The sequence below is a fragment of the Botryllus schlosseri genome, chromosome 3 (genome assembly GCF_051294905.1).
Source record: "Botryllus schlosseri isolate E-star chromosome 3, Bs_hap1, whole genome shotgun sequence".
In the NCBI taxonomy this organism is placed as follows: domain Eukaryota; kingdom Metazoa; phylum Chordata; class Ascidiacea; order Stolidobranchia; family Styelidae; genus Botryllus; species Botryllus schlosseri.
The window spans coordinates 33,780,369-33,799,906 of record NC_137238.1 but is presented as its reverse complement, the minus strand read 5'-3'; the positions used below and the strand labels follow the sequence as shown (position 1 = coordinate 33,799,906).

At 40.3% G+C, this 19,538-nt stretch overlaps 3 protein-coding genes across 3 annotated transcripts in view; 2 read left to right on the top strand and 1 right to left on the bottom strand.

The window, feature by feature from the left end:
• Window positions 1-19,538, top strand: part of LOC145435103 (kelch repeat and BTB domain-containing protein 3-like) — a 273,848-nt gene that overhangs the window by 135,764 nt on the left and 118,546 nt on the right. The gene's annotated exons all lie outside the window — the stretch shown is intronic.
• Window positions 1-19,538, top strand: part of LOC145435126 (uncharacterized) — a 114,203-nt gene that overhangs the window by 77,840 nt on the left and 16,825 nt on the right. The gene's annotated exons all lie outside the window — the stretch shown is intronic.
• LOC145435098 (choline transporter-like protein 2) overlaps window positions 30-19,538 on the bottom strand; it is a 35,432-nt gene continuing 15,923 nt past the window's right edge. The window contains exons 5-19 of the mRNA XM_080312370.1: window positions 19,201-19,332; window positions 18,321-18,470; window positions 14,759-14,892; window positions 13,063-13,204; window positions 12,496-12,598; window positions 11,534-11,633; window positions 10,502-10,685; window positions 9,420-9,499; window positions 7,925-8,022; window positions 6,794-6,881; window positions 5,763-5,961; window positions 3,412-3,529; window positions 2,297-2,412; window positions 2,149-2,233; window positions 30-261 (exon numbers count right to left, since the gene is read on the bottom strand). Coding sequence (XP_080168496.1) covers window positions 143-261; window positions 2,149-2,233; window positions 2,297-2,412; window positions 3,412-3,529; window positions 5,763-5,961; window positions 6,794-6,881; window positions 7,925-8,022; window positions 9,420-9,499; window positions 10,502-10,685; window positions 11,534-11,633; window positions 12,496-12,598; window positions 13,063-13,204; window positions 14,759-14,892; window positions 18,321-18,470; window positions 19,201-19,332 — 1,848 coding nt within the window. The 3' untranslated portion in view covers window positions 30-142. The remainder of the gene's footprint in view (window positions 262-2,148; window positions 2,234-2,296; window positions 2,413-3,411; window positions 3,530-5,762; window positions 5,962-6,793; window positions 6,882-7,924; window positions 8,023-9,419; window positions 9,500-10,501; window positions 10,686-11,533; window positions 11,634-12,495; window positions 12,599-13,062; window positions 13,205-14,758; window positions 14,893-18,320; window positions 18,471-19,200; window positions 19,333-19,538) is intronic.

The following is a 19,538-nucleotide window of genomic DNA, read 5'->3' as shown; positions in this document are numbered from 1 at the left end:
GCGAAAAGGTAGACAGAAAGACTCGCAAACAAGTGCTCAGCATCGAAATGCTTTTCATAGCACCTCAGGACCAGTAGAATGGGATTACACAAACAAATAAAAGTATCTACAGTGATATATAAATAGGCAAGTATGGCAGTCATCAGTCGTCCTTCTTCTTGGCCTTTGACTTTTTGTTTTTCTTACCCAACACATCCATCAAGCCTTTACTCATGAAATAGGGCTTTTCCTCACTGCCGTCGTTTCTTTCAAGGTCTTCCACTGCAATTGCAGAATATTGTTGAAACATATCAGATGAGAGAGGGTTAATAGTCAAATCAATATCTAACGATCATTGGTATGTGGTAGGTAGGTTGGCAGTTAAATCAAAAGTCATTACTTAGAAGAGGTGGTCAGTAATGAAGTGTTCAGAGTAGCCAAATACAGTATTATCCTTTTACCAAGTTCAATCAAGCTCCAGCAATCCCTGGCTTGTGTTTCAAATCGAAGTCCAGGCTTGGAAAAGATATGTCCACTACGGTGATGAGAAATGTGCGAAGGGGTGAGTTGGTGACCGTCGAAAAATTTGGATTTGAATAAAATAGTATTTACGGTGGGCACCACTATAATAAATAATTAAAGAATTCGACACCACTATAATAAATAATTAAAGAATTCGACGTCGATAACTCCGCTTCCACTGGTTGGAATTGAACCAAATTTGGGGAACATCGTTTCTATAGACAGCCCAACGCTTTCATGGGGTGAACAGAAAATTTTCAAATTTTTTGCTATATATTTTTATATAATAAATAGAAACTTTCTTTTCCTGTAGCAATGCGGCTACTGGTTGGAATTGAACCAAATTTGGTGTGTAGGCTTAAATTAGGTAACCTAACGATTTTATCAAGTAGCCAGTACGATTTGAGAAAAAAGTCATTTTTGAAGAGCCCTACTGTACAAGTTGGTGGATGAGTGCATAAGACTTACATGAACATTAAGAGGAATACGTACCATTTACGGTATTGATTGGCAATATAATAGCAGGGTTGTAACCAAGTCACAAGGTTCCGAGTCACAAGTCAATCTCACATTTATAGTTTTGACTCGAGCCAAGTCGAGTCATTTTCAAATCACCACCGAGTCACGGTCGAGTCAGAGTAGTAGCGCTGTGACTCGAGTCCAGGTCATTGTTCGGTCAGGAGTTCAATCCGTTTCAACCCCCTTTTTTCCTCAGTCCTAACAGTTTCAGGCCCTATCTTCCGAGTATCAGGACTGATAGACGAAATACCAATAATGTGGTGACTTGACCATTCTTCGAAGTTACAATGAAATGTCTGTCTTGGCCGTCCTGGTCTCGAGTCATATGACTTGGTTCGAGTCATGCACAATGACTCGAGTACAAGTTGAGTCATTCGACTAATTACACAAATTGACTCGAGTCGAGTCATTTTTTCTAACGCGTAAAATGATTCGACTGATGAAAATTACTATATTATGAATGCAATTATATCACTTGAGCAGAGTTGAGAAACATGGTTGAATCGGATTGAACTGAAAACTGAACAGTAGGACTGTTCAAAAATAACTATTTTTCCCGGATTCCAGCCATTCATTGATTAAATTGTCAAGTTACCCTAAAGAACGCTGATCAAGGATAATCCTCGGATTATCAACGAAAACTGAAATTACTCCGCTTCTACTGGTTGGAATTGAGTCAAATTTGTTTTGCATCGTCCTAGAAGATAGCTCAACAATTTCATGGGGTTGGCAGAAAAATCTGAATTTTTTTTTTAATTTTCCGTAATAAACTAAAACTTTCAATTACCTTGTTAGAATTGAACCAAATTTCGTGTGCAGCGTTTTTTAGGGTAACCTGACAATTTAATCAGTGAATGGCTGGAATCCCGGAAAAAAAGTTATTTTTGAACAGCAATACTGAGCAGTGAACATAATGACTTGGACTCGGACTCGACTCAAAACGCTATGAATTGAACATGACTCGACTTGCTTGACTCAAAATTATAAAAGTGGTATTGAATTGTGACTCGAGACCTAGTGACATGGTTACAACCCTGATCTGTACACATGAATTTTAGAGTGACTTCGTTATCCAATGACTCAGGTTTGCACCTGTTCATTATCTCACAACCTCCATAGCATACTTACGGAAGCACAAGAAAACGGTATCCACCGCCATTCCGAAAGTGTTGAAGAACCCGGACGCCACCATGTACGAAGCGATTCCGATGACCTGGAAAAAGAAAACTGATGAAACCGCACTCTTACGCCGCCCGAGTGGGTCGCGGTATCTTACGATAATCGGCATCCAGTAGTAATTCAAAGAAGGCACCGCAACATCGGAAACGTTGATCTTGTTGCTGAAGAAAGCCCAGCTCAACGCCACCATGCCAAAGACCATCAACATTTTTCCTGCAAGAGAGAAACATCCTCACCATTCATAATGAGATCGAATTTATAAGCTAGATGTTTTCTGTTAAGTAACCATGGTACAGTCGATATAATTTAGATATGGACGTTAGGATTTGATAACTGCCAAATGCAGAGGATGGCAACCACCAATGTTCGATGTTGTAAATTCATTGCACCTCGGACAGTCTAAAGTCGGTAAAGGGTGTCCTTCACATGCACAGGAAGGCAGTCACACATGTCTCGATTAAAGAGATTAACTTGATTCTATTTCAATTCTTATCAATGATCTTGACCACTATGCTAAGGTGTACAAACTTTATGCGGAGCGGTACCGTACTCCACAATGCCCACGCAGCCTTGCTTCAGTTGGGATATTGCGGTACGTTGAGCATAACACCACGTCAACCTATTTGTTTCATTTGAATGTTTATGATTCACGACGAGCAGACAATGGGCCGTCCACAACGGTAGGCCTATAAAGTAGACTACAAGCTGTGAAATGTCAAATGATATAAGTTCACCGACAGTGCAAACATCAACGATAAAACGAAATGCAGGTTGCAAAAAGTTTTGACTGTGTAAACAATTTAGATATATTCTGACCCAATGCTACAACTTAAATCAATGTCCAAGTTTTCGCAATTTCAGTATTTCTACTCTAATTTGAAATAAACTGTGTAGCTATAACTCTAATGTTAATCTAATTTGGAAATAACAGGGTAGGTATAATTTGAATTCTACTCTAATTTGGAGAAAACTATGTAGCGGAAATTGTAATATAATTTGGAAAAACTGAAAATTTTCTGCTAGTCCAAGTCTGCTCACAGCCAGCATAGCTTGATAGTTGCAGAGCCGGTCTTGGAAACGATAGATCGTGCGTTTTCAATCTGAGCAAACTTGACCAATTGTACAAAAAACAATACACCGCATGAAAGCGACAAGGTTTTGTGACACATTTTCGAATAACACAGCGACAAATATTACACGCGGAACACCTACCTATGAACAATATGAAGTCCGTCACTTTATCCAACACTGCCACTCTGACAATGTTAGCAATGATGAGCTTGATAGCGTGGCCGGCTGAGGAGCAGAAGTTCTTCCCGTATATCGCAATCTGCCGGATGCAAAACAACACCGTCACACGTGCAAAACTATAGATATTTACAATGAAATTCGTCACAACATTCAAGAACACTTCATAAACTTGCATACACGCGGACAATTGTTGTTACATATACGATGCGCTCACGCCATAGCACAGCACAGGAAAGGCTGACCGATAGCTTACTGATACAAACATATTGCTGTTTAAAGATGTTTTGTTAGGGTTTTCGATGAAATTTTTTCACAAAAATCCATTTTTTACTGTGATACACATAACCGCTATTCAAGAATTTCTTCAAGATGAGCTGCTAGATAGAAAAGACTACAAGGCTGGACGTTATATGTTCTGTTTCTCGATACTGGTGCCCTATAAATCATACCCAACCCATTCACCACTATCTATGTTTGCGGTACCAGATTTTCGGAACTCACATCAAATCAAGGGTGTTGAGTATCAAGATAAGGCCTCATATTTGAAGAAATGCAGCTACAGAAAGTCTTCCCGATTTCCACATAAATAGCATGATGTTATTTTCAAGAAAAGTCATTTTATTGCTCTTTATCACTAGCCTACAGGTAATATTTGCACAAGACAGATGACGGCTGCACGATAATTGAGCTAAATTTCAACTAAAACTGGGGGGGGGGGGGTCTGTGATGGTCCAAAGGGCGCCCATGAAGACGAAAGGTTGAGACCACTGATAAGTAGAATGTAGAAATTATTGCTATACTTTATAACATCTCATCATCATTATTAGTTTATTAGCAATTTTATCAGTTCAATACACCACAAAAATGCGATACAATGAAAAGACAGGAAGATGTCGAAGCGACAAGGAGTAGTCTATGGAATCTGACACCCACCTTGGCCTAGGCGATGTAAAGAGGAGGCATGCACACTGAATGAAAGTAAAGAAGATAGTACAGAAAAAAGAATGCGACAAGAAATAGGGCGGCATGTCATGGGAAGCGAGATCGATAGGTCAGTCGTGGTCCGGTAATCTTGAGGATGGACTGTATTTATTCAGTAGTAATTGCTTGTATTTCGACTTGAATGTGGACATGCTCGTCGACTGTCGGATGGCCGGCGGGATACTGTTCCACACATCAGGCCCGGCATATTTGATGGAGCGATGATCTTTTCGGTCGATCATATGATATTTGGACGACGTGGACGCGCGTGTGTTGTACTTGTGCACTTTTGATTCAGAGGTAAAGAAGTCATTGAAATATTCGGCGCAACGACCGCAGTGAAACTGATACATAAACTTGGCGATTTCTAGTTTCCGCATATCTTCTATGTTTAGGACGCCGAATCTCTTCAGCAGCGGCTTATTGGATGGGCAGCCAGGCCCCTTTGGGGCCCTAGCTATGATTCGGAGTACTTTATGCTGTAGTTTCTGCAGTGGCTTGAGTGCAGTTTTACTGGCAGCCCCCCAACAGAGGATGCCATAATGTAACTTCGATTGGATTAAGGATTTAAAGAGTATCAGAAGAACCCATGCAGGCATGAAGCGCCCAAGGCTGTAGAACAGGCCGCACTTCGGTGATAATTTAGTTTCTAGGGACTGAATATGACTCTTCCAGGACATGTTCGAGTCCAGTAAAACTCCGAGATATTTGGCATTATCTGTGTTGGAAACGGGCTGACCAGCGATATTAACGGTTAGGTTATTTTTTGAATTTACTGTCAGCAATTGCGATTTCGAGGCGTTTATGCAAAGGTTGTACTGGGCCGTCCACTCATGGACTTTGGGCATTTGGTCACTAGTCAGGGCATCCAGCTCTGCCGTCGAAGATGCGGAAGAGAGGAGGTGAGTATCATCAGCGAACAGTGTGGTGTTCAATGAGGAGGTTTCAAAAATGTCGTTGACATATAAGGTGAAAAGGACCGGTCCAAGTACTGAGCCCTGGGGCACACCACAGGTCACCGGGTGAGGAGAGGACAAGGTGTCTGAGATCGCAACCATTTGTTGGCGTCCAGTGAGGTTACTTTTCATGAGCTCAAGTTGTGGGCCCCGAAGTCCGTAACGCGCCAATTTCGAGATGAGAATTTTATGATCTACGCAGTCAAACGCTTTTTTTAGGTCGAGAAAAATGCTACATCCCACATTTCGCTTCTCTGAGATATCATAGTACTGTTCGGCCACTGTTAGGAGGGCATGAGCGGTTTGGTGTTTGTTTCGGAAGCCAAATTGTTGAGGGTTGAGACTCTAATTGAGTAGCACACAAATACCGCACACCATGATGTAGGCGTTTCTGTTGACAAACTTCAGTATCTTCTCGAGGCACCAACAGCAACACTTGCAGATGCAGATGAAGAATTTGGCCACTTTGTTCTCCGAGCCCCGTAGCTTACGGTCGAAATATTCCAAAATGGCACGGATGAACTGAATCAACGCGATCAGGAACGAGCCGAAGGCAAGCGACCCAGTGTGGTATCTGCAATATGCCAAAATCAGTATCAAATATTGAGTAGTAACAAGACAAGTCGTGAATCAAAAACTTGAAAAATAAATCAAATTGAATTCCGAAGTAAAAATCAGTAGATCTCGGAGAGAAGAACGAACACTGTACTCATATTTTAATCGAACCAAAATCATACGGCAAAAAACATAAAAATATATTTTAAAAAAACTTTAAATTGAAATCTCAAGTAGAAAAAAGTGAATCACAAAGAGAAGAATAAGTGAATTCCAGGGTTGTAACAAGAGTTGTCATGACTCGATGTCGCGATTTTTGACTCGAGTCATTTTTGGGTTGAATAGACCTGCACTAGAGTCACTGTGCATGACTAAAACCAAGTCATATAACTCGAGACCAGGACGGCCAAGACAGACATTTCATGTAACCTCGAAGAATAGTAAAGCCACTACATCATTGGTATTTCGTCTATCAGTCCCGATAATTGAAAAACAGGGAAAGAAACTGTTAAGAATGATGAGAATTACGATATTATGAATGCGAGCCAGTCTATATCACTCGAGCAGAGTTGAAAAAATGGCTTGGACCGTATTTAACTGAAAACTGATCAGCGAGCATAATGACTTGGACTTGAGTCAAAAGACTATGACTCAGACACGGCCCTTTACTAGCCGACTTGGACTCAGACTCTACTCGGTGGTGAATTGAAATTGACTCGAGTCAATACTCAAATTGACTCGAATCGAGTCAACGAAAAATTGCGACTCAGGTCATGGCGAGTCAAATAATTGATTTGTTTTTCCATCCCCGGTCATTATTCATAATCTCACACCCATCAAAAGCCGCCTACCTCAGCGATCTTCCCAAGGCAGAGAAAAGCGGAAACGTTGGTATATCCTGAGGCTTCTCCCAAGCCCAGTAATACGAAGCGTACGCACCTGTAAAAAAAACGTTTGTTTTCATGAAAGCCGGACACACAGACACACTATACAAAAGTCATTGACAATATCTATCAGTGATAGAGCAATGTCATACTTGCAAGCTTTTCATTTCATGGTTAAGTTACAATTACACAAAGAATCCTTCGAATTTTGACAGTAAATGACATTGATTACATGATCATGTTGTAGATTTTTCGTAAGTTTGAAACATCGTTTGATCACAATAGGATGAAAAAACGGTAGACCTACCGAAGTATTCAAATAAAGGTTGTAGAGTCTCGACATTTCTCAAAGACTCGAGCCCAGTCATATGACTCGAGATGCAAACCGCCAAGACCGTCATTTCATTGTAATTTCAAAGAATAGTAAAGTAACCAAACTATTGGGATTTCGTCTATTGGTACTGGCACTTGAAAATGCGACCAGAAACTGCTAAAAGTGAGGAAAATTAGTCTATTATAAATGCGAACCATTCGATATCACCAAACAGAGTTATAAAAGATGGGTTTCACAAGACTCTAACAGGAAACGCAATGACTTGGACTCGGCTGGAGTCATAATACCATGACTCGAACTCGACCCTCTTTTCGCTGACTTGGACTCGGACTTGACTCGGTGGTGAATTGAAAATGACTCGACTTGACTCCAGTCAAAACTATAAAACTGAGATTGACTTGTGACTCGGTACCTTGTGACTTGGTTACAACCCTGATTAAAACAATCGTGATGCAGCCCTATTTCCACTAATATCTAGAAGAAGTTATCACCAAAATATCGTCGCAGTGAAATCAAAGTCCATTCTTCATATTTGAGTTCCATATCAAGACCATGTTTATGCTTATCACATCGTTTCAAAGTTAACCATGGCCAAGATATCACCGAAAGAAAACGAAAACTTTACATAGAGTCTATTTTCTCAAAAAGTGCATAATGGACTACTTCGATTCATGAAATGATGTCGTCTGTAATTTTCACACTAAGCCGTGCAAACATTTCTCTCGACTCAATTAGATACCAATAGCTATTAGGAATATGCCTACCTGCCAAGGTGCACTGTCCCAGCGCGATCACCCAGTTGAGGAGCCAAAAGAAGACAAATACGATGGCGACCTGAATCCAAAGCCGGTTCTGTTGCAAGCTGAAACAAAACATTAGCGATCAAATTCCGGACAGCATCAAGCGAATATCCCGGCTAGACCTTACTATTAGTCAAAGGTGGACAGTAGGGCTATTAAAAAAAAAAATTCTTCAGATTTCACTGGCTACTTGATAAAATTGTTAAGTTGATTAAAAAAACGCTGCACACCAACTTTGGCTCAATTCCAACCGGTATAAGCGAGATTCGTGCAGTGGAAAGTTTTGAATTTATCATTAAAAAATTAAAAAATAAAATTTCAAAATTTTTCTGCCGACCCCATAAAATTGTTAGGCTGTCAGTAGAGATGATGCACGCCAAATTTGGCTCGATTCCAACCATTAGAAGCGAAGTTATTGCAGTAGGAAAATTTGGATTTGAATAAAATAGTATTTACGGTGGCTGACTCTTTAACTATTTATCATAAAATCATGGAATTAGAAGTTTTTCTACTTCTATAAATTCGCTTCTACTGGTTGGAATTGAGCCAAAGTTGGTGTGCAGCGTTTTTTTAATCAACCTAACAATTTTATCAAGTAGCCAGTGAAATCCGAAGGGAACTTTTTTTTGAACAGCCCTAGTGGACAGTAACAAAGTGCTACCACTTTTTTGACGTAATCAAATAGCTTTGAAGTACTACAGTAGGCTTTATCACTTAGTCCATTGGACACGATTTCATTTCTGCTTAAACAGATTTTAAGGCAAAACTACTTACATTTTACCAGGGTTGTAATGACTCAAGCCGCGCACGATTTTTAGGTGACTCGAGTCATTTTCTCAAAATACGGGAAATGAATCGAATCACTGAAGTACTTGATCTTGCACAACCCTAGTTACAATATTATTATTGCTAATATAATAATTTATGAAGCGCCGAATATAACAATAAATCATTACGACACTAGGGCGCTGCACATAAAAGGCAATAAAACAGAAAAGTAAACGATATGTATAAAAGACGGAGTGCATAGTTGGAGGGCGGAATGAACACAACTACAGTTCGAATTCTCGTGTGAATAAGACGGCCTTGCTTTTGCGTTTGAAAACATATAGCGCATCAGATAGTCTGTTAGAAAATGGAAGATTGTTCCACAGAATGGCGGCCGGCAAAGAAAAGGTCGATGTTTTGACTCTTGACACTGACAGGAGTTTCCGTCGCTGAGAACGTAACGCTCTTCTGCGATTGTAATAAGGCAGGGCATTGTGATTTTGAGAGCCTTTGCAGCGGCTTACGATGAAACAGTTCGATCCAGCAACTCTGGCTTGTCTTAGGAAATTTTGCGTTGCAGAATAGCCTGTATTGCCACGACTTTGATACCCCTCCTGATCTAGGGGTCGAGCGTCCAAAATACAGCTTCCAGACAGACTACAGGGCTATGGGAGGAAAAGAATGAACTCACAGAGAGCCTCCACCATATCCGATGAACGAACACTTGATGGCGTCATTATTGTAGTACGTATGCGACGTATTGTACCAGTCCTGTTAATGCAAAAGTATGGTAGTGAGTTATCACGGCCAGGAGAACCAATAGAAAGCAGTGCAAGACAGCAAGTGGGCAAAAACCGAGTAAAAAAACTGGTCAAAACTTCAGTACTCTGAACAAATAGCAGGGTGGTAATGACACGAGTCACGATTTTCTGATGACTCGACTGGACTCGAGCCATTTTCTCAAAATACGGAAATGACTCGACTAGATCTGTGTATTGACTCGACTTGGACCAAGTCATATGACTCGAGACTCAGACGGCCAAGGCCGACATTTCATTGTAATTTCGACTAACAGTAGTAACCAGACTATTGGGATTTCGTCGATTGGTTCTGGTACTTGAAAATGCAACCAGAAACTGCTAAAAGTGATGAAAATTAGTAGATTATAAATGCGAACCATTCGATATCACTAAACAGAGTTATAAAAAGTGGGTTTAACAAGACTTTAACTGGAAACTGAGCAGTCAACACAGCGACTTGGACTCGGACACGAGTCATAATACCATGACTCGGACTCGAACCCCCGCACGATGACTTGGTCTTGGACTTGACTTGGTGAATTGAAAATAGTGTTTTGACTAGAGTCCAATTCATAATGTTCAATCTTCAGTTCAATGCAGTTCAACCCACATCTTCCGACTTTACTCGAGTGATATAGAATGACTCGCATTCATAATATCGTAATTCTCCACAGTGTTACCAGTTTCTGGCCCTATTTTCCAAGTATCAGGACTGATACACGAAATACCAATAATGCGGTGACTTGACTATTCTTTGAAGTTACAATGAAATTTCTGTCTTGGCCGTCCTAGTCTCGAGTCATATGACTTTGTTCGTGTCGTGCACAATAACTCGAGTACAAGTCGAGTCATTTAACGCATTTGAAAAAATGACTCAAGTCGAGTCACCAAAAATCGCTACTCGAGTCGAGTCATGAATTGAGTCATTACAACCCTGACAAATAGAATAGAATAATTTGAATTGAGTACTCACAGCCGGGTCACAAGCAGTATTGTGAAGAGATGGGTTGGTCCCATCCGTAACTGCCACTTTATAAACAGGATCGCCGGCAGACGCCAGAAACACTTCAGTTGCTCCCCAAAACGCGACAACCACCAACAGAAGCGCGAAAGTCACCAGCGGATAGAACAGAGTAGAGATCATGCTGGTAACGGCCCTGTTATCAGAACAGCTGTATTTTGCCACAAAAATACTATGTGTCGGCTGGGATGGAAATAGCAAATAGATGATTGGGGCGATTTTTTTTACCAAAAATCTGGAAGATATTGACCTAAAAAATCAATATTTTGACATTTTATGACCTTACAAATCTTAATATTGACCAAATTTGACGTAACGTATGCAATTTAGGTGTTTTCCCACATAATGTTAGTATTGTACCACTTATTTTCATTTCTGATTGGAACTGTCTGTCCTAACGAAGTAGTTTGACCAGAAAAAAAACGTTTTTGGCTTAGAAACAGGCAACTTTTTACATGAAAAAACATTTATTTTAACAAAATCTGACCCTATGAAGTATTCCAGTAGTCACAATACGTATTATGGTAAAAGTAATTGAAATTTGTTGTAGTTAATCGAGAGATACTTTCCTACATTCTTGGGTAGGAAGTGCATGTCCTTACTGAGTAGCTTGCCAAGAACGGAATCAGAACGTTCAACAGCAGCAGTTGTTGGCCGACAACACTGAAGTCGTGCGCACACTGCTGGTGACAAACCGTGTTGCTTCATTCTGACAATGTTGTATACATCACAATTTTTCATCATGCGCTTCTTGATATAAGAATGATGCAATGCCCAAGAAGTCTTTCTTCAGTTAGGATATTGCGGTACGTTGAGCATAACACCATGTCAAACTATTTGTTTCATTTGAATGTTTATGATTCACAATTAGCAGACAATGGGCCGTCTACAAGAAAAAAATCGTCCTAGTGATCACATACGTGGCATATCCCCAAATAATTTTACCCACCCTGATACCGGATGAAGAAGTAAATAAAATCATACTTGCTGGACGCTCTGATGACCTCAATCGCGATCTGGATTCTCTTTCTCAAGAAAATGATCAGAATCAGATAGATTCCAGTCACAACGCACAGCATAACGACTGCAAACGGAAAGAAATTTGGTTGGCAAGAAATATAGTCGAGAAAAAATGGATCCGACCCAGGGTTGTAACCAAGTCACAAGGCTCCGAGTCACAAGTCAATCTCGCTTTTATAGTTTTGACTCGAGTCAAGTCCAGTCATTTTCAATCCACCACAGAGTCAAGCCCGAGTCAGCGAGCAGAGCGTTGAGTCCAAGTCATTGCGTTGACTGCTCAGTTTCCAGTTTAGGTCTTGTTAAACCCATTTTTTAAAACTCTGTTTGGTGTTATCGAATGGTTCGCATTTATAATATAGGCTTTCCTCACTTTTAGGAGTTTCTGGTCACATTTTCAAGTACCAGTACCAATAGACGAAATCCCAATAGTGTGGTTACTTATACTATTCTTCGAAATGAGTCTTGGCCGTCTGAGTCTCGAGTCATATGACTTGGTTCGAGTCATGCGCAATGACACAGATTGACTCTAGACGAGTCAAATCCGTACTCTGAGAAAATAACTCGAGACAAGTCGAGTCATCAGAAAATCGTGAATCGAGTCGAGTCATTACAACCCTGGTCTGACCACGCTATTCCCAGAGGTGGTCAGCAATAACAAAGTAATTCTACTTATTTAGAGTACTCAATTTGATTTTCTACTTGAATTACTCACTTCCACTCGACCGTTAGACAGGCAAAATTACATACTTTTTATACGTTGGATGCCAGAAACATACACTTTTCAACACACAGCTTACGCTTATTCTAGCTGTCCTAGATGCTAAATATACGTGTTTCATGCTCGAGATAATACAGATACAACTTACAGAAAACATTATCAATAACATGCTCTTCCGATTGTCTCTAGAAGCAACAGAAAAACTCACAAAACGCGAGCCAGGTATCCTGCAGCGCCAGATATTGATCCAAGTTGCTTGTAAATCCAATTGCAATCACGCTTGAATTCGCTCCATCGACGGTGAGTAAACGCTTAAATACAAATAGCATAAATGTACTATGAGAGGAATCGAATGCCAAGCCTCCATATGCATATAACATTACACCGTTACGCACTGCATGACAGTACGTGAAAATATGTGAATTTATGATTTAAATACATATATCGATGTGTCTAACACCGAGCAATGCCGAAATAAAATTTCTACATGAGTTGGCTATATTATTTTTTTTGTTACATTTGAATTGTATTTAAAGGTTTCTGGAGGTTCAGGGTCCCCCTGACATTGCATTTTCCTTCAATATCTTTATCCACTGAAAAAAATTCGCTCCTTCGCTTATTTAAGTATCATCAAACATTATTGATTCGATTCGAGTCACTTTTAAAATTTGGCTCACTTGACTAGTGACTAGACTTGAAGAGTTTAGAAAAAATTTGACTTGACTCGAGTCAAAAGGACTTGCTCCCAATACTTCTGATTATCGTAATCACAAACCTGCCATTCGGTGTAGGTGTAGTAGATGCCAAAGACCAGAACGCCAACGATCGCAAAGACGGTAATCCAAACCATGGGCTTCACAATCCAACGCATGAGCACGATCCAGATGAAGGACAGCACGGCCGCAATTCCCACGCCCCTGAGAAAGCAAAATTGGCAGAACACAGAACCAATACTGAGACAAAAAAAACGGAGAAACTGAGATAGGATGGAATTCAGGGACGCGAACCCAGAACAGCATCAAGCCTAGTCAACCGGGAGCGGTTGACTTCCTAGGACATTCATTCCATGAACAGGTTTGGTTTAAAAACCATACATTATGTAATCAATAGAGCCCGACCTGGGTTTGCCGATAATATCGAGTCGATTTCACACTTTGAATCAAATATCGGTATCGGCCTTTAAAGGTAAAATAACACCGGCAAGTTTAGTGACGTCACAGCACGGTAGTAGGGAGTCTTGCGACTGGTACACTGGGAGTATTGATCTATTTCTTGTAGCTTACGGGCAGATGTGATCAAAGTCGAAGTAGAAGAAACGTCGTACTTTTTTACTGAAGTACAAGAAGAAGTAGCGATTTTAAAGTACCGTAAGTGAAAAACTAATTATTCATAGGTTTGTCTAAAAAAGTGAAATCTGTTAGTAGCTGTAGTCTAAAATCATAAATACTTGATACAGCTTACAGCAGGGGGGGCAACCTTTTCGGCCAGAGGGCCACATGAGATTTACGAACCATTGCGCGGGCCACTTGAATGTTGATGTCCTTTTTTAGTCGTCCGATAGGAGCGGACCGGATAAGGTAACATTGAAAAAAGGACTTATATCACTACACAACAAAATCGATTACAATTATGTCATGAAAACTCTGTTTACATGTCCTAGCCGCGCAAAGCGCGAAATTTTTTCAAAGGTAACGAAAGAATAAGGTCTATAAAATAATGTTAGTTGCATATCTTAAGGGTCGTCCCTGTATACCGCTGGGCTCATTGGCCAGGACATGAATAATCGGCGCTTGGACATATTAGTACTAAATTAAAGCCACGGATTTTCACTTGTGAATTAACAATTGATTGACATGTATGGCTCTTTGGTAGTTAAAATGCAAAATATATGGCCAACATGGCTCTTCAGACGATAAAGGTTCCCGACCACTGCGCTATGTGTTCGTCACATCGCATTGTGTGTTTTGTATATCGCACTGTACATTGTGTGCAGATGAAAATATATTCTGATGGTTATTGAATATTATTATTGATTGAGTTTAAGCGAGTTGAAGCTGTCTTGAACTCGATACTGAACAGTGAACTCTGTAAAGTACTTGGACTCGACCCATTGCTTCCTGACTTGGACTCGGTGGTGAATTGAAAATGACTCGACTTGGAGAGTCAATACGATAAAAGTCTAGTTGACTTGTGACTCGGCATCTTGTGAATTGGTTACCACTCGGGACTCGTATCAATAGTAATGATAAATATGGTAACAGTAGTCACCGTTGCTACTCAAGTTATAAGAAGAAGTAAAGCAGAAAATTTCCTTTCGACTAAAAGTAAAACGATCAATTTCCAGGGCATCTCAAAACCAGTCGAGGTGGGAGTCGAAAAGGAATGGTTTGTAACGTACTCAATTTGGCATTTTCAACAAATTCACTTGGTCGAGGGTGCTACGTACAAATCTTATCACTGAGGAAACTCACCCAACTATCCAATACCACGATGTCGCAAAGTCCGAAAGAATCTTCCTGGCGATATCTTCCGCGTTCAGATAGGATTGGATAATCGCGCTGCCTTTATTAAGATTATCTCCGGTTATGTTATTCTCATTTGCATCCTGTGGAAAGTTGTAGCATTTAAAAATTACAATCGCATTTGATCTGAATAAACGGACTTCTAGCTACTCGAGTCATTCACCACAGGAATTTTTCTCAGGATTGGACAGTTATTTGCAGAGGCTGGTCTTCAAGGAGCTTTGACACTCACAAGAGGATGGTCAATGGTCAAAGTCAGGCAATAGAATTCATTCTTGCGACCCGCTTAGAAACAGAGGTGGCCAACAACAAAGTACTTCTCCTTTTTCGGAACACTCAAGTAAAATGTAGGCCTACTTGGTTAATTTTCCAAACTTATATTCTCCACTTGAAGTAGCTTGCACACATGGTTGTATCCAAGTCACAAGTCGATCTCACATTTGTGTTCAGTGTTCGGATTTTTAGTTCAATCCGGCTTCAACTCTGTTCGAGTGATACAGAATGGCTCACATTCATAATATAGAAATTTTCCTCAGTTTTAACATTTTCTGACCCTATTTTCCAAGTACCAGGACTGATAGACGAAATACCAATAACGTGGTGACTTTACAGTTCTTTCAAGTTACAATGAAATGTCCATCTCGGCCCTCCCAGTCTCGAGTCATGTACAATGAATCGAGCACAAGTCGAGTCAACACAAAATTTGACTCGTGTCGAGTCATTTTACGCATTTGAAAAAATGACTCGTGTCAAGTCAAGTCACCAAAAAATCGCGACCCCAGTTGGACTCGAGTGGAGTCACGGCTTGAGTCATTACATCCCTGCTTTCACATATCTCGGGAATTGCTACTTCTACTTGTAACAAAGTACAAATTTATGGTACTGCTTTACTTGAGTAACAACGCTGACTAGTTTCCTTGCTTAAAATTCAGTACAAATCTACTGCTATGTAAAATCACATAGCTACGGAACCCCACATAATCGGACATGTTGTGAAACTATAGATAACTAACCTTTGGATAGATGCGCAACACGTGATTCACGGTCGAATGATTCGATGGTCGGCAGATTTGTTGTCGCTTCATAGCATTAAAGGGCAGCGAAATTGCTAACCCCATAGATCACGACCCGAGCGCTCTAATTAAATAAATTGGATCTTATTTGAAAGCTACAGTCGCGATGATTCTGATAATATACATTAAACTTTCATCGAGGCAATGGAACCACCCCGAAATAGCCTTCAAAATCTGAAAATCGGCATTGTTCTAACCACGTAAAGACCGGTGTTATGGTCATTGTGCTGCGTCATTGCGATCGTTTAGAGAACAATGAAACAAATCTGCCAACTATCGCATCACTCAACTGTGAATCACGTGTTGCGCATCTATCTGTAGATTAGTTATCTATAGTGAAACACCTTGACAAGGCCATAGTGTCGCTTATGAATTAACATGCTCAAAATAGTCAAAAAATAGTTTAATAGCCCCTATCAATACCGTAGGTCAGGGGTGTCAAACTCAACTGGTGTCAGGGGCCGGACCAGTCAAATGATTCTAAAACAGGGTTGTAATGACTCGAGTCACGATTTTCTGATGACTCGACTTGACTCGAGTCATTTTCTCAAAACACGGAAATGACTCAACTCGGGGCAATCTGTGTATTGACTCGACTTGGACTCTAGTGATTGCGCATGACTTGAGCCAAGTCATATGACTTGAGACTCAGACGGCCAAGATTGACATTTTATTGTAATTTCGAGGAATAGTAAAGTAACCACACTATTGTGATTTCGTCTATTGGTAGGCCTGCTGCTACTTGAAAATGTGACCATAGAAACAGCTAAAAGTGAGGAAAATTAGTATATTATATATGCGAACCATTCGATATCACCAAACAGAGTGTGTTTAACAAGGCTTCAACCGGAAACTGAGCAGTCAACACAATGACTTGGACTCGGACTCGAGTCATAATACCATGACTCGGACTCGACCCTCTGCTCGATGACTTGGACTTGACTCGGTGAGAATTGAAAATGACTCGACTTGACTCGAAATTGAGATTGATTAGCGACTCGGAGCCTTGTGAATCGGTTACGACCCTGTTTCAAAATGTTGCCTCAAAATCCATGCCCTTGTTGTATATTATCAAGCCTATATATAAACAATAGTATATTACATTATATTATGGGTCAAGATGCGTCTATTCTAGCAACACCTATATTTGCAAACAATGAAATTGGCAAAAAAAACTATGATTGACTGGTTGAATAACGTTACAAATCGCTAAAAAGCGGCTCTAACGGCGATATAAGCTGGTGTGTTTCTATGCTGCTTTTGTTTTAGTGGTACTTCGGTGTTAGCCCTGCATATGCGTTGAGTGGAATGCAAGAAATTTAACGGTAAAAAAACGACTTCTTGGTCCATTTTTCCGTAAAAGTCTGAACTCAGTGTGCAGTTTTTTTGCCTTCCACGAATTAGGTGTCAATGTCAGCAACCTGTTCGTAATGGTGAACAGAATGATATCTGAACACCGCTGTCGGATAGTTATAATGAGGCCTAGGAACATAGACTACATAGGCCTACTCGACATTTGCTGTTTCGGGGAATTGTTTAGTGGATGTATATCTTGGTAAACATCTTGACAGTTGTTAAAGATGTGTTTGACTGCTTGATCATACAGGGACATTTCTAATTTACTCAGAATTGCATCCCAGGCCGGATGAAATTGTCTGGCGGGACGTATGTTCGACACCCAAGCTATAGGTGGTCAGCAAAGAAGTCGGCCTACATCTATTTCATTCAATTGAGTAAAATGTTGATAATGAAATGCGCCCAAATATTTGTGGCTGTCAGTCGTCCGGATTATTCCAAGATGAATATATTATTCAATTGTATATTGAAATTCCGTACCACCATGAGCCTCTGCAAACATGTCTATTTTCGAAATACTTAAGCATTGCCTACTTGTAATACCCAAGTGGTTATGATTGTAGACTACTTCTACTGAACAAAATTTGGCCTAGAATATTTAGTTTTATACTCACATGCAAATCGCTACTTCTACTCGAGTAGGAATTCACAATGTTTTTTCTACATCTGCAGGACAACGACGACTACTTAAACCACCTCTGAATAAAACCAGCAGTGACCATAGTTATCCTAGGATTGAGGGCGAATATGATATTTATTGGCTATTCTATCGATCATGCATACATTTTTTATGTTCTTAAGGTTTGAAGTCTGCATGACAGCCTTTCGCTGTCAGCTCCTGTGCTGCTGTGCAGGTGCAGATGCGCAGCAAGAAAATAACTGGAAATAGTTTTATAACATGTTTTTTTTTAAATCACTCCATACATATTGTGCAATATTTTATAAAAGTCGGAGTGAAAGGTTGCATGAAGAATAGAAAAAGTTGCAATATAAAATTCCTACAATTATCACAAATGATGATGCACATTCGTCGGTGTGGCCCTGCACGTTCAACATAACCAGTCAAGAATCTACCCACTTACTTCGATAGCGTTTCCTACGCTGTCAGTGAAGCTCGAGGCAGTTTCAGCAACGTTCGGAATGCAACGTCCCAAAAGCGGAGTGCTCGGAACGTAATACGCCGCGCAATGCTTCGCGTCGATTATAGCCTGCAACGCAGCTGCATCTCCGCTCTAAATGCAGCGAGTGATAACGACCATTCACATCGGCAGCAAAATAATGACACATCGATAGGATTCCATTTCACCACCGGAACATATCCGAACTTTCATTTTCAAGTTCATGTTGTATCGTTCACTTCAAGTGGGTTCTTTGTTGGGTCGAATTCATTCACTCCTGCAGGTCAGACCGACAGACATTTTTCTCCACGAGGGGAAAATTCTAATTCTAAGCCAAACCAAAACCTCAACTTCAACCCAAATATCGGAAGGTTTGCCCTGCATTTCAGCACGAATCGCAATGAAAATCAACAGTTCGGCATGCGACACTTTAGCATACGAGGTGATTTACCATGTGACTTCATAACCCCTTTCTCAATGACGTGAAGTTTGCTTTTGATTCGCATGCCTTTGCATTAAGTACAATTTTGGTCAATTTTGAATTTTGAAAGGACACCAGTCCGAAAAAAAATGGTTTGGAAAATTTTCTCATCCAAAAGCTAAAAAGGCCGAGACTAAATGGCGTTAAAGCACTACTGAAAGTTGTACTCGAGTAAATTACTCAAATGCAATGTCAAACCCATCGGTAAAAAGGCTCCCTTTTAACAGTACTAGGTATGAGATCTAAATTTGTCACAGGCCCTCGACATGATCCAAACTTGTGCCCTGGTGAAGCGAAGATGCTTCAATATCTATATTAGCTTCAAAATTCTATATATCCAACAAGCAAAACTGAGAGTATTACCCCATGCGCCGCCTTGATGTCATATCCGTATTTACAAATGTATTTCTCATAAGTGATGCTGTTGCCGGCAGTTAAAGTTGCTTTATCCGTCAGATATGTCCAGAATTCCGTGGGGCAAGATGTCCGACAAACCTGCGGTAATGGAAATCCTTTCGTGATTACGATCACATAACATGCTAAGCTGGAGTCAGACCGAAAGGTCCAATTTGTTGAATCTATACCGTAATGGAGGCAGAATACTACTTCTTTTTATACAATTTGGATAGTTTTTTGTCACTTTTTCGAGTAAAACTGTAAGAAGACCTGGGCGAGATGTGGATGATATTTTCAAAGCGTAT